At 36.9% G+C, this 15756-nt stretch overlaps 1 protein-coding gene across 1 annotated transcript; it reads left to right on the top strand.

The window, feature by feature from the left end:
• Nucleotides 1-382: 382 nt before the first annotated feature.
• Nucleotides 383-14775, top strand: LOC104015064 (parvalbumin, thymic CPV3). Its single transcript, XM_009467762.2, has 6 exons — nt 383-497; nt 2673-2743; nt 12067-12134; nt 12499-12631; nt 13073-13182; nt 14750-14775. The coding sequence occupies exons 3-6, from the start codon at nt 12074-12076 to the stop codon at nt 14773-14775; spliced, it is 330 nt and encodes a 109-aa protein (XP_009466037.1). The 5' UTR covers nt 383-497; nt 2673-2743; nt 12067-12073.
• The last annotated feature ends 981 nt before the right edge of the window (nt 14776-15756 follow it).

The raw sequence follows: 15756 nt of genomic DNA, 5'->3' as shown, positions 1-15756 counted from the left end.
TTCTGTACCGAAGGCTTATAGAGCACACTACCTAGCAGTTGGGATATGGCTGCTTCATAACTTTTGATTTGCTTACAGCATGTCCTATGCTCATGAAAACAAGAAATTCAGAGGTTTTGTATATCAGGTTCCAGAAAAGACAATCAGATCACCACAGCGGTTGCAGTTTGAGAAGAAGGTACCCCTAGACAACGCCTGCAGTTACAAAGATATTATTGACCCTAAGTTCAAAGGGGAACTTATGTCAAAGTAGAATATGCAAATACTTGACTCAATGGGAATCACATCAGTTTCATCACAACTAGATATCAGTCAGCTGACATTTCCCAGATACTAACTTTCTGCTCTAACTCCCAGGCTTCCAGAACAAACTGATCTTGTATTTGCAATGATCTCCCTAACAGACTGTAATACTTAGCCAGCATAAAAATAAACACAGTAAAACCTGGTTTTGTTAGACAGACAAAATAACCTGTTCTTCCTGATCACCATTAAAGGTAAGTCCTCTGGAATTATTTCTGAGTTTTCAACTTAGTCTGTTTATATTCCAGTCTTTCGAGTGATTTGGTAGACTAGACTTTTTTTTTTTTTTAAATATCTGTTCCTTCGTCTTCTCTTGCTTGCCCACGAACGCCCACCTGTTAACCTGTTCTCATTCTCAGTTCCTTGGTTTTCTCTCACCCTGAGTAGATTTCACGGCTGAACTTGACTGTCTTTGGTGCCATCTACAGGCAAGCTCTGGTTTGCCACAGAAATACTCAAAAACTTTTATCGATAAACGCTTTGTAATCTCAGTGTGGTCTTCTCACAAGGATTATTTCTTGAATGTTCAGTAATTGCAATGCAGTTACCAGATCCTCTCTGATCCCAGGCCATACTCTCAATTATTTCCTAGGAATCTGAAACAAAGGCAAAGCTAGATTCCCAAATGGAAAGACTGGATCATTTAGTTTACATATTCACCAGTTCAGGATAAAATGCCTTTAAAAGTAACTTGCTCCGTTGATCTTATATAGCCCAGAAAACTTTGCTTTCACAATGTTCAATTTACCACACAGAATGGGTTTAGAATAATATAATTAGCACTTCTCCTAAGCATTCTTCTCTTGATGAAATGATCAAGGGAAACTGAGACGTGCAAGATGAGGTTTTTTGTCTCTATTTTCATGTATATAATTTTTGAAAGAAAAGACAGCAGCTTTAAGTTATATTGACCGAGTGTTAGGCTTTATTTTAAATGTAAGGGCATTACTCAAATATTATTTAAATCTACAATGATACTCTGTGCACGTTTATGTATGTGTGGGTGTAAAATGTTCTCCCAATGGCTTTTTACACCAGTGGCCAATTTCAGCCATTCTCGAGGCCACTAAGTTCCAAGAGATTTCATGAGATAGCCAAGCAGATCCTATTAATAAGCAGTAAGAGAAAAGCTGCAGCTTGAGCTTAGTTACTGTTTGAATCCTTACAGAAGTTTAATTTTTCAGTACAGAAAGAAAGAACCAAATATCGCAGATTTCACTGCTCAGTTTCACTCCTTACCGTTAACTGACGCATACTGCTGTGTGCTGCTGAACCACTGACAACCTGCATTCTATAAATGGACACATTTATTATGATGATTTAAAATGCAATGAATTAATACTGAGCAAATGTCTTCAATATTAGACTTTTATAGTCTAAAGTACATATTTCAGTAACTGGGTAACCAAAGCTTATAAATCAGCTTATTAAAAATACCTTGGGCTGATTTAAAATTAAAAGTTTTATCTGTGAGATTCTACTTATATGTCAGATATATCTATTACTAATGTATCAGTATTAGTATTATTTGGAGACTATTAGGGCAATTGCAGGAGTCATGTTCCATGGGTAATTCCTATCAGGATTGGGCCCTTAAAAGTCAAAGTCTACCATGAAGATGTCCATTTGTTGCTATCATTAAGCAATTAAAAAAAATTGCATTTTTTCATTCACAGATCAAAAATCATTTACTCGACTAAAAACAGGTGCAAGCTGAGAGGATTTACTTTGTATGGCACTAAACCTTATATATTGTCTAAATCACCATGCACATTCCTTTGGGATATAAATATCAATCTGATTGATCAGCTAGCAGGTCTTGTCAGCCACAGTAACTTACCCCCTGGGGTATCTGAGCCATCACGTGGCTCTAGGACTTCTGTAAAAGGTCGAGAGGACTTAACTAAGGTCTATATAAGTCATTATCTCTGTCATTTGAAAATAATTAAGTCAAGAGGACTCTGCAGATCTTTTACCTTACAGTTTTTTCTGTTCTTGGCTTGGGGAAAACTAAGTGGCAAGGTGAGTTCATTCTTTCCTCTGGAGCTTTTGAAGACATCACAATAATCCACACAAAAAATAACCAAAAATCCCCAAATGCCATGCAGTTCTATAAATATGTTTGGTTTTGTCCTCAGCTTGTGCACCTGAAGACTTAAGTAGAGAGAACAGCAAGCCAGATGTACTACATGTATCTGAACTAAAGGACGGAACAGTTGGCTCCTGCAGGGCAGCTCCCCTGGTTTGCCCTGGGACCTAGGTTGCAACTGCCCCACTAATCAAACCTGGCTGTCCTCATGAGGCAGCATCAAAGGCTGATAGAGCAAGATCAAGATGAACTCTACCCAATACTATTTTTCATTTCACAGTAGCTTTGACATGGCTCCTTCTGGTATCCTGACAGAAGCTGAAGTTGCTGCTGGCCTACAGAGCTGTCAAGGTAACATTTATGGTTTACATTTGGCTTTTCAGTTTATCTATCAAATTCCTTTGTCCTCACTACACCAACGTCCCAATTCCAATGGAAACAGAAAAAGCTGAAAGGATGAACTAGACAGCTGATAATGTTGATTTCCTCTCCAGGGTACATGGTAAGATGTTCTTGTTATGTTTGTTTGCTAATTAGCATTAATACAGCTTTCATTGTTTTATCAAAAAGAGACAAAGGAGGCAAGGTAATGGAACAGATGCAAGTTTTAATCTTTGCCAGCCAAGGTACAGACACCCATCATCACTTGTACATTGTAGCAATACGAAGTATGAAAAAATCCAGAGGCTGAAACCCTGTTTTTTTCAGAGAATAATAATAAAACTCCTGCTGATTTCAATACAAGCACAATATTTTTTCATCTACAGAGATTTTTTTCAGGACTGGAACCTAAACTGATATATTTACAAAATTTGAGTATAATTTCACTGCTTTTTACTATTGAACTATGGTACAACGTGACACTTAAATGCAACACTTCCTTTGTCTTAAGTATCTATTATTACGAGTATACAATGTGCTACCTTTAAGGAATGATTATCAGAGGAAGTATCATTAGTTTCCCATTTTAACTCTAAAAATTAAGTAAGTATTTTTTTGACTGTGTGATTACAAAATGTGGTCCCATTTTATTATTATTCTATTTCTTTTTCAGAGTTTCAAGATCTGGTCAAATCTTAACAAGCAGTCAAGATAAAGAACAAGATACCTGTGCCATAAACAATCTTTCCTATCACAAGCCTACTATTTATTTACACATTTTGTACCCTGGAAGGTCATGAACAATTACTGGCCAGTGATTTCATATTGCTGGAAAACATCTGAAGTAGTGCAAGTACTACTTAAACCATGTTCCCCAATGTTTTAAGCAGAAGGTCTTTATACCGTGGGGAGACTGAATTGGAATCCACTCTACTCATCTGAATTTGGGGTATTAAAGATACTAGTGAAAATACTAAGAGAAGGAGAAATTAAAAGCATCTCTGTGGGCCATTTAATTTTCAATGTTTGCATAAATACCTAGCGCCTTTTGTAAAAAACTAGAATTCATAAAATGTCCAAGTGTAAAACCTGGTTATGGTAACTGGTAGCAGTGTTACTTAATCAAGAGGTGTATTTAATGCTCCATGCGTTTTTACGTCATTCTTTATGCAACCGATCATGTTTCATACACTCATTAAATGGCAGGACTTAGCACTAATTAAGCTGTCAATTTTAATATAAGATCAACCGAATCCAAGATGAATCTAGATTACTGAAACAGCAATACATTCAAAATTTTCCAAGGAATCACTCACCTTCCTGCCCACCTGATGGCACTATTGTTCCACTTACAAGAAGTTAAAACAGTATTCTACCTGCCTGAATTAATTCAAGTCTGAACACTTCTAGTATCCCACCTGCCCACTTCTGTTGATGACACAGTTTTGCCAGATTAAATAATCTCTGAACACAGAATGCTAACATTTTATTTCCGAAGGAGGGGACTCTATGCCTCAGATCTTGGGAGCAGGACGGAGGTCTCAGCAAAGGCCGGTGGTGCTAGTTTGCAGTTGGGGAATAAATACCTTCTGCTGGGTCCACTTTGCACACTGAATGCCCTTTAGCGCCATCCACATGGCACTAAATATCCAGCACACCAGCTGTACTTGGCAAGCTGCACACCATGGCACAGAGATGCAAAGAAGCAAGACATGGGTCTGCCTGCGCAGCAGCCAGGAGCCCAGAGTTCCTCTCTCTGTCAGTATGAGACTTGAAGGTCTGCACACAGAGAGCCAGAGCAGAGACTTGGTAGCCTTTAATCATATCAACATGATTTATGCTAAAATGAGTTCTTGCAAGATCAATGTAAAGAATATTAATTGTTAGCACAATTCTAAGTCGTTTATTCTGCACGGAAGTCTAGTTAGAGAAGATGTGTTTTTACAACCTTCACAAATGCAACTGAAGGCAAAGAGAGCTGTGTTTTGGATAATTTGGAAAAATCAAGTCCCTGGTGCTCCATAATGGCAAACTGGGGCACGTTGCCCCAATAATGAATGTTCTGCTGCTTTTCTCCATCTCAAAACTGAGGATAACATAAGGCCCACATCTCACAGAGTTGTGAAAATAAATGCATAAATGCTTGTGAGGAAAGTATAATAAAATGAAGAGCACCATAAAAAAATTGCTAAGAAATTAAATCTTTCTTTCTTTACAGACAGATTGAAATAGCAAACCAGAAATAAGGAACGAGGAGAATGCAAAATTCTGAACAGTTGCTCATTAACTGAAGTCCATCCAGCTTGTGCACTGGCTAAGTTAGAGCTCTGGCTGAGAAGTAAGAGTGTGATGATGCCGTGGTTTTGTCATAATACAAACACACACAGCAATCAAATTAGGTAACAAAAATGAACTAATTGCTAACAGTACCTAACTAGGCACTATGGTGTATGGGTTTTTTTAGGCTTACATATATGATAAAAATAAACAGACACCCAAACAGCCTTTTAAAAAATCTAGATGGCTTTAACCATCCAGAACACTATACTTCCAACATGATACTTACTCCTATGTACTCTTTTCAAAAAATTTGGAACTCTTGAAAAAGTCTGTTCTTGGGCATTAATCTTGCAAAAACCTGTACGACGACTGTCTCGTACTGTGTTTGTTGGAGCTATTTAAGAAGATGTTTCAGTATTTGCAGAACAAAAATCTTCATTTCAAAATTATCTGCTAATGCTGTAGTGGTTCTGATGCATAACACGTTTATGATAAGACATTATGGAGAAGGAAGGAAAAATCAATACAATGTTGGGGAAATCATCATGTTGCACAAAATTAAAGCAATCTACAGGACTTTAATGAATACTCAATAATGTGTTCGTGCCTTGTACGTTAGGCAAAAATATACTTCCATTAACTCTAATGAATGAATCAGGCCTTAATATTGTAGAATTTTTCTTAACAGTGAAAAAAGAACTATCCATCAAATTCACATTTATGACTCCAATGTCATCTCAGGAGAGCAATAAACAAAGGAAATTTTGAGGAATTAGTAAGTGCGGTCTGATTGCAGGGCTAAAAGCTCTCATTGTTGTCAGAAAATGCTATGTATGTCAGCTGATATTATATTTTCACCATGTAACATGGGTCACCTGAAGATCTTCAAGCATCGTACCAATATTAATGGCTAAACAAGAGAGAAAGGCACAGACAGCTCATAACTTTTGAGTTAGCAGGCAGCTCCTTTGTTTAACCACACTTACTTCCACACTGATTAGCCTGCTAGGTCTACAAATCTAAGACAATTTCACCACTTACCATTCCATTAAGAACAGTAAAAAATTAATGACAAGGTAAGTCTGATATCAGCTTCAGTGATCACTCCAGAAAGTTAAGAAGAGCTTGTGACTAGAGACGTTTTTAGACCTTTCCTTCTTTCAGTATTACCACTAAGCAGATTGGTGGAGAAAATGCTGTTTTCTGTCTACAAGAATACACTTTCTTTTCCTCCCTGTCTCTCACTCACGCAGGCTGTCGGTACTGTGAAATTTCTGTAACTGCTTATCATGTGCTTTAAGAAAGCTCTTCAAATTGTGCCTGGAAGGCCACAGCTGGAAAGACTGCTGCATGATCATAAACGTACATTCCCACACAGCTCCCTTAAAGTGAAGAACACTCTTCTGGAATCATAAATGTGGAGGTCTGAGACCATGGGCTGTATTCTGCAAACGTTTTTATCCAACCCTTTCCACCAGAGTCCCTAAATATGTGGCTGCCTTTTGTCAAAGGAATTTTGTCACATGCTTTATGCGTTACAAGCGCTTGTCTGAATCTAGACACCTGCTTCTCCTTTATTTAGAAGGCCATTTCTGTTAAATAAGTGACTTTTGATGATTACTTATGATAAGGTTAACTCTAATTGTAGGGTATTTTTACTTTATACCTCACTAAGGGTTATACATCCTCCTACTGCTGAAATTAATGGCAGAAATCCCACTGACATCAATGAGGACAGGCAGTGAATACAGAAACAGTTGGAACCACTTCAGTTCTATTATTTGCTTTATTTTACCATGGCTTCTTACACTGTGGGTCATAGTGAAATACAGCCATGCGTAAAAAGCCTTTGGTAACAGTATAGTACCACTGCACATATCTTTTACATGTCACAAAAGGCAGCATCCAGATTATTTCACTGCCTCCAACCTTAAGGCACAGTTATTCTTAAAATACACAGAAAACCTGAACAATTTAGACTTTTACAGATCACCCCATCTGACACTGTCTATGATGCTGACAGCAGACAGAAACATCTTAGACAATTACATTTAGGGTCAGAGACATAAAATTGTGTTACTGAGTCACAGAAGCACTTGCAAGTGCATTTAAAGACAAACACCTAACATATCAAATGCTAGCAGGGATCTTCGAGGACAGCTTTTTAAGTGAAAAAATATCCTGATTAGAACAATCTCTATGAGTTAGTCACACTATTTATCAGTTATGTTAGTCTATTCTGCTATCATTTTCAAACAGAAATCAATCTCATTTACACAGAATTATAAGAATGTAATTTAAACGAGGGAAACTACACAAGACATTTCTCCCAACGTGAGAGAAATACCTGTCTTTGTTTAGCTCCAGACCCACTGTGCTACAGGATGTATCTTGGATTCTACAGTCCAGATCTTTGCTTAGTGCTCTGGGTAATATCCTCTACTTGCTGCAGGGAAAGAAAGGTTTGTCACTGAGGCTTCCAAGGCCTGGATTTCATCCTTCATTGTAATAATGCACGGTACCAAAAAAGTCCAATACTAAACCATGTTCTTAAACTTCTCTGTTAAATATGGTAAAAGACTATGGCCCAAGCAACCATTCAAATCGGACCCTGTAATTATTTCTATATTATTAAAGCCTTAAGAGACAACTTGAAGTGGCCAGATATAACTCATTTTGTTGTAAAGGCCCTTTTCAGGTATATTCACACTAAGATTCTCTGCCATCACCATTGAGACATCAACATTAATGATCAACCACATAGGTTACTGAGTATCTATTTTAGTTACTTCCAAACTCATTACAAAGGCAGGATCTGTTATCCAGGATCATGATACAATTGTTCTGGCCCTAACACAACCAGGGCTGAAAGATGGAGTCGTATGGGTTTTAGAACAGCTGCTACAGCATCTCTTTACACTATTGTAGTTGGTCTCAGGTTAACACCTCTCCTCTGATCTCACCTGAGACAACTGCTGATGTTTCTTTTGCATCTGCTTGAAGTCATGTCTTTGGTTGGTTGCCACTGCTAATTAACTCTGTACTTTATACCAAACAGAACACAAAGAGTACAAGACTAGTCCACAACCTGTCAATCATTTACCAAAACGCAACTTTCCTCTGCTTATTAGAGAAGTGAATGGTACTTGATTTGAAAACAGTTGGTTTATATGTTTAGATTACTAGCAAGAACTTATCAATATGAATGTGCTGTATTTCTCAGAACTACACCTTCAAGTTTAATTCTGGAAGTCTGAAACCAAAAAAAAAAAACGGCTTTAATATTCCTGTATATACTGCGCGTAAAGACACCTCGGGGGAAAACAACAGAAGTAAAGCTATACAAGTACATAAATCTTCGAGGAACAACTCAATAGCACTTTCAGATGTTCCTAATAGAACGAAAAACCAAAAACAAACAAACAAACAATTTAACATTTTTTCTTGAATTCCATAGGAACAAGTGTTAAACATTCCTGGAAACTGTGCAATACTCAGATTCTGTACCAGATTTTGCACTATTCTTAACTGCCCCTTACCTAGCAGCTGTTGTTCTGGTTGAATTATTACGTATTTTCTTTATAGCATTACACTGCTTGCATAATATCTTTTAGAAAATGTCTTTCATAGATCTCAGGTTTTGAACCCCTAAAGTGATTACAATCACCTAAGCTAATACATACCCCAGAAGTAAGGAAAACAGGCAGATAATTTAGCTGTAAAATAGATTATCTAATTAAAACATCCCTTTATGTAATATGCTCATCCCTGATTATTTCATTCTAATTGTAGTGGAGGGAAACCTGTACTTCAGATGAAGTGTCATTAATAAATAAATAAAAACCAGTAACCCTAGATTCCCACCTGTATCAATATACAGTGACATCAACTTGATTCTGAAATTCAGCTCTTTTAGGCTTTTGTAAACCATCTTTCAGCCAGGATTAGCATCACTTTTGTTGTCAGTGTTGAATTTCAAACATTAAAAGATCCTTTTGTAAGCAATAATAGTGAACTTATTGTAGCAATTAGCTCACTTTTATTTGAGATCGTATTTTAATATAATACTAATTCTGGCTACTTTACTACTGTTGAATACATGTAAAAACAGTTCAGCACCCTGAGTGCCATGGCAGAGTGTATGAGGTAATCAGATGCCATTCACTGAGCATTTGGTACTTATATTTTAATATAATGCCTGAATTATTTGCAGACATATTTTGAGCTTGAGTGTTATACGCTCACCTTGATCTCATCATTTTCCTCTACTTTATGTCCATCTCCTCACTCTCATTAGCTTTCGATAATTAGTGTTGTATGTCAAGCCAAAAATTTAAACAAAGCACGCAGTTCAATGAGCAGTGTGTAGGAGCAAGCAGAAATAAAGGAAGCCTACTATAAAGTAACATCTATGGCACTGTCACAGAGGTCTAAAAAAAACCTTTTATCTAGAAACATCTTGGCCGTAAAAATGTCAAGAGGAATCAGTAAAAAAACCTTCTGTTGAAACTCATATCAACTTGAGACGATCACAAAGGAGAAAATTCACAACAGAGTGCAAAAAGGTATCTACAAGGATGAAAGCTATTTCAGGATGATTCTGTAGAAAGCACAGTATGCACTTCATTCCCACTGCCACCGTCTGATAGATCATAGTACCATGCAAATCTCAGACAGAAAGCAATATGAATATATAGTACTGAACGAAAAAGATAAATGGAAAGAACACCAAAAGACCTGAGATCAGGTCTTCAACAAATTGGCATTGTTCAATTTGTTTTAACGAGGCAATACTCATTTACAACAGCCCACGGTTCTTAGGTTTAATAGGACAGTGTTCTTCCAGATTACTATAAACGGTTTTCCTACTTAAAGAGATAGAAGAGAGCATTCTTTCATTACTAGACAGGTGACATTTGGGATTAAAGGTAAGTCTGACTATTTGTGATTTATGCCACCTTGTTTTGCATAAAAAAGAGATAGCAAAAAAGGTAAAAGTATCATTAAATGACGTCTGCTTTTTCGTGTTAATTATACCTTGTATTTCTCTATCCAAATTCAGACAAACAGGTGCTATGGAACAATTGCTATGCTTGATACTTTTCTCACTGTCATTAAACCAATCAGGAGTAAACCCACTGTAGTCCATTAACTTACACCAAGGCTTAGAGATATTACTACTCTATTCCACAGCATAATTTGTGACTTTTGCTAGTATAAAAAATATTACTTGTTCAGCATACCATGCTATTTCCATTCATTAAAAAAATAAAACAATGCTCATGTATTAGGAGAACATTACTTTAGATACCATAATAGACTGTTATACAATAAACTCTAACCAAAATACACGTTTGTTATTGGTCTTCATCCTAGAATTTTGTCCATATAAACCCCCTTAAAGATGGAAATAGATTTTTGTCTGAGGGGGAGAATGTCATATCTGCTGTTCCCAGCTTTCTTAAGCTTTTTTTCCAAAATTAATGCTCTTGTAACATACAATAAACCCCCACTTATTTATACCTACAATTTTAATTTCATATTAAGGAAATAGATTGTGAGAGCATGTGTTGTAAAATGTATATAAATATGTCTTCACACTAACAAAGTCTGATTCCTACAACTTCAAGTAAGTAAGTCTATTACTGATTTAATGTAATTTAAAATATTCAAAATAGACTACTAAGTAGGCCATCTGATTATACATAATCTTCCAAGCAATACAGACAAGATTAGCTTATTCAGCTTTACCTAGTTTCAGAGTTTTGCTCTCACTGAAGGCATTGGTTTCTGTTCTACCCCCGATTAGGGACAGCACTGTAATTTAGAAAATGGTCAGGAAATACGAAATGAAGGTTACTGCAGAAAGACCACCCCAAACTACAGCATGCTTTCCTCTATCCTAGTGACAAGTTACCTTTGTCAGAATGACACATTGTCACCTCTGATCTTTCATCTCTAACTTCCTTTATACATTCCAAAGGATCAACAGACTTAGGGAAATCAAGCTAGCTCCTTTTCATAAGGATTTGACTGCTGGAGTCATCTTCTGATGAGCGACTTTAAGGCGCAGAGGTTAACTGAAAATCTTTAGCATACTTGGAGATTGAAAGCCTATGTTTTGATGGCAGAGGTGTACTTAATTAAGCACAAGTGGATTTATTAAAAAAAACTGTTCATCTGGTCCATATTATCTTAGGATATAAATAGAAAGAAAAGTTTAATTAGTTAAGGAAGAAATTTGAGCTAGGTCTCAAATCGAACATTTGATCCACGAAACAGTAACCTAAGTAGTGGTTATTGTCACCTTTTGAATCCTTTATAAGCCAGAGTGGCAAGCCAGAGCCAACATTTCTATTTTGCCTGGTATCTCCTCAGCTATTTTTCCTTTACCTAGCTGAGAAAACTATAAAGGTGAGCAGCTGACTTGAGATTAATTAAATTAAATTACTGTGCAGAGCTGCACCAGTAGTAAGTACAATAACCGTTGTTATAAGATTTTTATTTTAATTGCTGGAATTACCTATGGATGGACCTTATATGGATAAGTATCAGTTTTCTTTTCATTCTTCAGAGCTGTTGGGGGAGAAAACAGAAGCAAACGTTCTTGATTTTCTTTTTTCCACTGCATATACTGTTATTTGTATTGACAGATGCCATGCATTCCAGTAAGACTAATTATTAGATTAACGGTTACATAGAGTTTAAGAATGCAGTGTACTTAAATAGCATGCAGGTAAATGATAAAAAATTGATCATCAACTCACAACATCATTTACTTAATCCATCTCATTAAAAAGTATTATTGCAGCACTGCTATTTTTAAGGAAGTAATGTAGTAAATCTTCTAATTTGTTGAGGAATAGCAGCGATGTCGGTTTGATCAATTAGATTCATCTACCCTTAGAAGTCTTGTTAGCCATATAGTATTCTTCAAAACACAGAAAAAAACAATTTGTTGTAAGACGCATTTGCATTTCACAAATCTGTTTGCAATATACTATTTTGCACAGGTTTAAAATGAGCCTTACAGACATTCTAAGCCCTTCTGATATTGCTGCTGCTCTGCGGGACTGCCAAGGTGAGAAAACAATTAAAACTCTAAAAATCTATTATTTTGTGTTACACATGGCAAGTTTATGTCGGTCCCAAAGGAATACTGAACAAGCGCATACTGTAAACAGATTTCTGTAACCTCTTTACTTAGCTGTCACAGTATATTTGTTCATGACTGGTTTATATTGTCAGTTTGTAAATTATCCCCATGTGATTTCTTCTGATGTTTACGAGTGTATGGTGCAGTATGGCAAAATCCATTCTTTGACAGGCTTTATCTATCATCCATGTTTAGAACAATTAAAATGTAACAAAGCAGCATCCTCAGACCATTTAGGAACAGTGAACGCAGTGGTCTGGGGTTAATGTATTTATTAATTTATTTTCAGCTCCAGATTCCTTTAGTCCCAAAAAATTCTTTCAGATCAGTGGGATGTCTAAGAAGAGTAGCAGCCAGCTCAAGGAGATCTTCCGGATTCTCGACAATGATCAAAGTGGCTTTATTGAGGAAGATGAGCTCAAGTAAGGATTTTCTGTGTTAACTATTTAGAGGCTATCCAAAAATCAGAACTTTTTTCTCTCCAGAACTGTTCTGTAAATGTGAGCACAAGTTATGCGAAACATTGATAAAACCTTCAGCAGATTGTGAAAGGTGTATTTAAGTAGATAATCCCTACAGAGAAAAACAAATTAGTAAATACTTGCCTTTAATGCTCAGTATAGAAAAAAAATAACTCCCTGGCGCTAGATTTTGGTAGTGGGCAGAACCAATTGTATCAGGGCTGGACTTACAAAGCAGAAGTGTATATGACTAAGATTTAGCTTGTCAAACAAAGCAGTGTTTGGAGAACTTGGCTATTGTGGTAAATAATTTATTTATAGATAGCTATCAGTTTGATTACACAGCCAGCATAAAAGAATAATATTCTGTGAAAATCATAATTAAAGTTGTTTTCTTCCTAGGTATTTCCTTCAGAGGTTTGAGTGTGGAGCCAGAGTGCTAACCACCTCAGAAACCAAGACCTTCTTGGCAGCTGCAGATCATGATGGGGATGGTAAAATTGGGGCTGAAGGTATTCACTCATTTACATACAGAATAAGGCTCCTCAGGATGTGTTGTAAATTATGTGTAATTCTCTTTTATGTTGATGGTACATTAATGTACCTCCAGCAATTTTATTGAAACCCTTGCAGTAGCAACCTGTTTAAGGGCGGAAATGGTCCTTGATCTCACAGGTTCATCTCTGCAACTCCTTTTGCACGAGCAAGTCAAAAAAACTCACCTAGGCTGCCATAAGGAACTTTCTCATTGCCACTCACTCACAAATTTCCAGCTGTTTTGAAAGGAACCGCCCCTTATTTCTCTTCCCACTTACTCTGATGTAAAGCAGCACTAGCATCACTTGTAATACACAAACGTAAAATCAAGGACAAAAGAACCAGCTCTACACAGGAGAATCAACAGCACATACATCAGCTCATTTACAGCAGTTATCTCCCAACAGAAATTCCACTAGTCAGTGAAATCATTCACAATATGCAAGAGCTAGTAGCACGTACTTCAATATTTGTTTTGCATAATAAGGAGAATAGAATGATCCAGTGTCACTACCCTGACACGAGATCCCACAACAGGCTCTGTGCATGGGGATGGATGCTATTTATCTCCAGTGGCAGGTTAAGGACCAGACAGGAAGGAACAGCTGTTTTAGAAAGCAGCACATTGCACTCACCCCATGGAAATGCCAGTGTGATTTAATGGCTGCTCAGTGCAGAAACCTCCTGATCTCGTAATTCCGTATTTCTGCGTCCCATTTTGAACAGGAAGCTCACACTCACACAAAAGGTTTGCCGCCAATGGCAACTTGCCCCATGAGAGAAGCAAGCTGCCTAGACGAGCATGAAAGGGGCTTAGGGAACAGCACGCAGGGAATGTGCTGGTGTGCAGATTCGCTAGCTCACTGCACTAGGAGGACAGAACGCTTCTGTTTCTTTCTTTGGAAGGAATTAAATCCAGTTCCTTAGGAAATGTGCCAGAATAAACACACATGATTTATGAGGCAATCTATATACCAATACAGTTGTTCAGGGACAGGACTGATCAGATACTCTAACTCACAGAAGCCAAACATTTAAAAGATCTTCCAGATAACAATATCTTATTGTACAACACAATACTTCAGCACCATACCACATGGAACTGCACAATGTTTTTGGCTTTAGATGGTGCTCTAAATCAACACTTCTCAACTGCTGAAGCATTACAAACAGCTAATAAGACACAAGGACTCACTTTTCATTCTTTTACTTCAGCTCTTAACTTCTTCTAACTCAAATTCCATATTAGCCATTCCATTATTTTTGCGCAAGATCAGTATTATGCAGAGAGAAGGCTAAAACTACCTTGAACATTTTATTATTCCTTATGAATGTCAGCAAAACACTGGCTTTCCATCTGTTGTTTAGAAGAGGAAGTTTAGACAATGTCTCTCTTCCACATGTTTCTTCTCCTCTGGTCATCTATCAGGTAATTGTTGTCTGTTCATTCCTATTCTAAATCTCTTTATAAGCCACTAATCTTTTACTCCTAATACTTCCATTTTAATAGTTCTGCTGTAAATATTCTCTTATCTTTCGCAGAATTCCAGGAAATGGTGCAGTCTTAGAGGTTAAAAAGGACCAAACAAGATAGAATTGGGATGAATCTGCATGAGACACTCCAAAACCTTGAAAATCAGGAGTCCCTTATTTATCTTGACAGTGTCTGTTATTTTTTCATTGCCTTAGCAACATAATGAAACACTGATTAATGATTTCTTTCATTGTGTGGACCACTTACCATGTTTTGAACTCCACTTTAGCAGACACTTCCCTTAAAAATATCCAATAAAAATTAATCATATACAGTAGCTTGTGTCTGTTTTTCTGACTGCTAAACTGAAACGTGTGAATTCTTAAACTAAAAGTGTTAATCCCTCCAAGATCTTGATCTTATCAGACCTTCACGTATGGAACATCTTTTGAAATCAGTGGAAGTTCTGTTTACAATAGGCCTTCTGGATTAAGTTTGAAGTTCTCAAAACACTCAGATCTTCATCAAAGACTAGGAGCTCAGATATAGTTGTGAGGTAGGTGAGCATAAAATCTCTCACTGACTTCCAAGTGAAAAGCAGTCATACATTTTTGCTTAAGAAGTGGTTTCTGCATGAGAATGTCAAGTTTCAGACTGCTCTTTTTACATCAGCCAATTAAGAGAACAAGTAAAAACCACATGCTTTCCTGCAGAAAGAAATGAAAGGAAAGCCTTTGTGGACTTGAGGTTTCAGATAACTGTGGCTTTAAAAAACAGAGGGGAATTAAAAGATATCTTCTTGGTGGTATTTTCTAGCTTTCTCAATAGGGAGGACTAAAAGTGTGGAGGAAGAATTTGTAGAAATGCATGTTGAGAAAGCTCCATCATACTCTACCTGGTATTTCCAGGCTATGTCTGCTGTATTAAAAATGTCCTTCGCAAAAGCATCCATCCTGCGGATGCCAAAGAAATGTCTTTTTATGAACAAACAATTCAATCATTAGAAAAGAGAGATGTTCACATGCTCTGATGGAGTATTTATATATTCACTTGCTTTCTCAACATTAACAAGGGC

The sequence above is a fragment of the Nipponia nippon genome, unplaced genomic scaffold (assembly GCF_047370975.1).
Source record: "Nipponia nippon isolate SJK-2023a ecotype South Korea unplaced genomic scaffold, ASM4737097v1 scaffold_5, whole genome shotgun sequence".
In the NCBI taxonomy this organism is placed as follows: Eukaryota; Metazoa; Chordata; class Aves; order Pelecaniformes; family Threskiornithidae; genus Nipponia; species Nipponia nippon.
The sequence above is the reverse complement of the archived record's forward strand: the minus strand, read 5'-3'. Positions and strand labels throughout refer to the sequence as shown.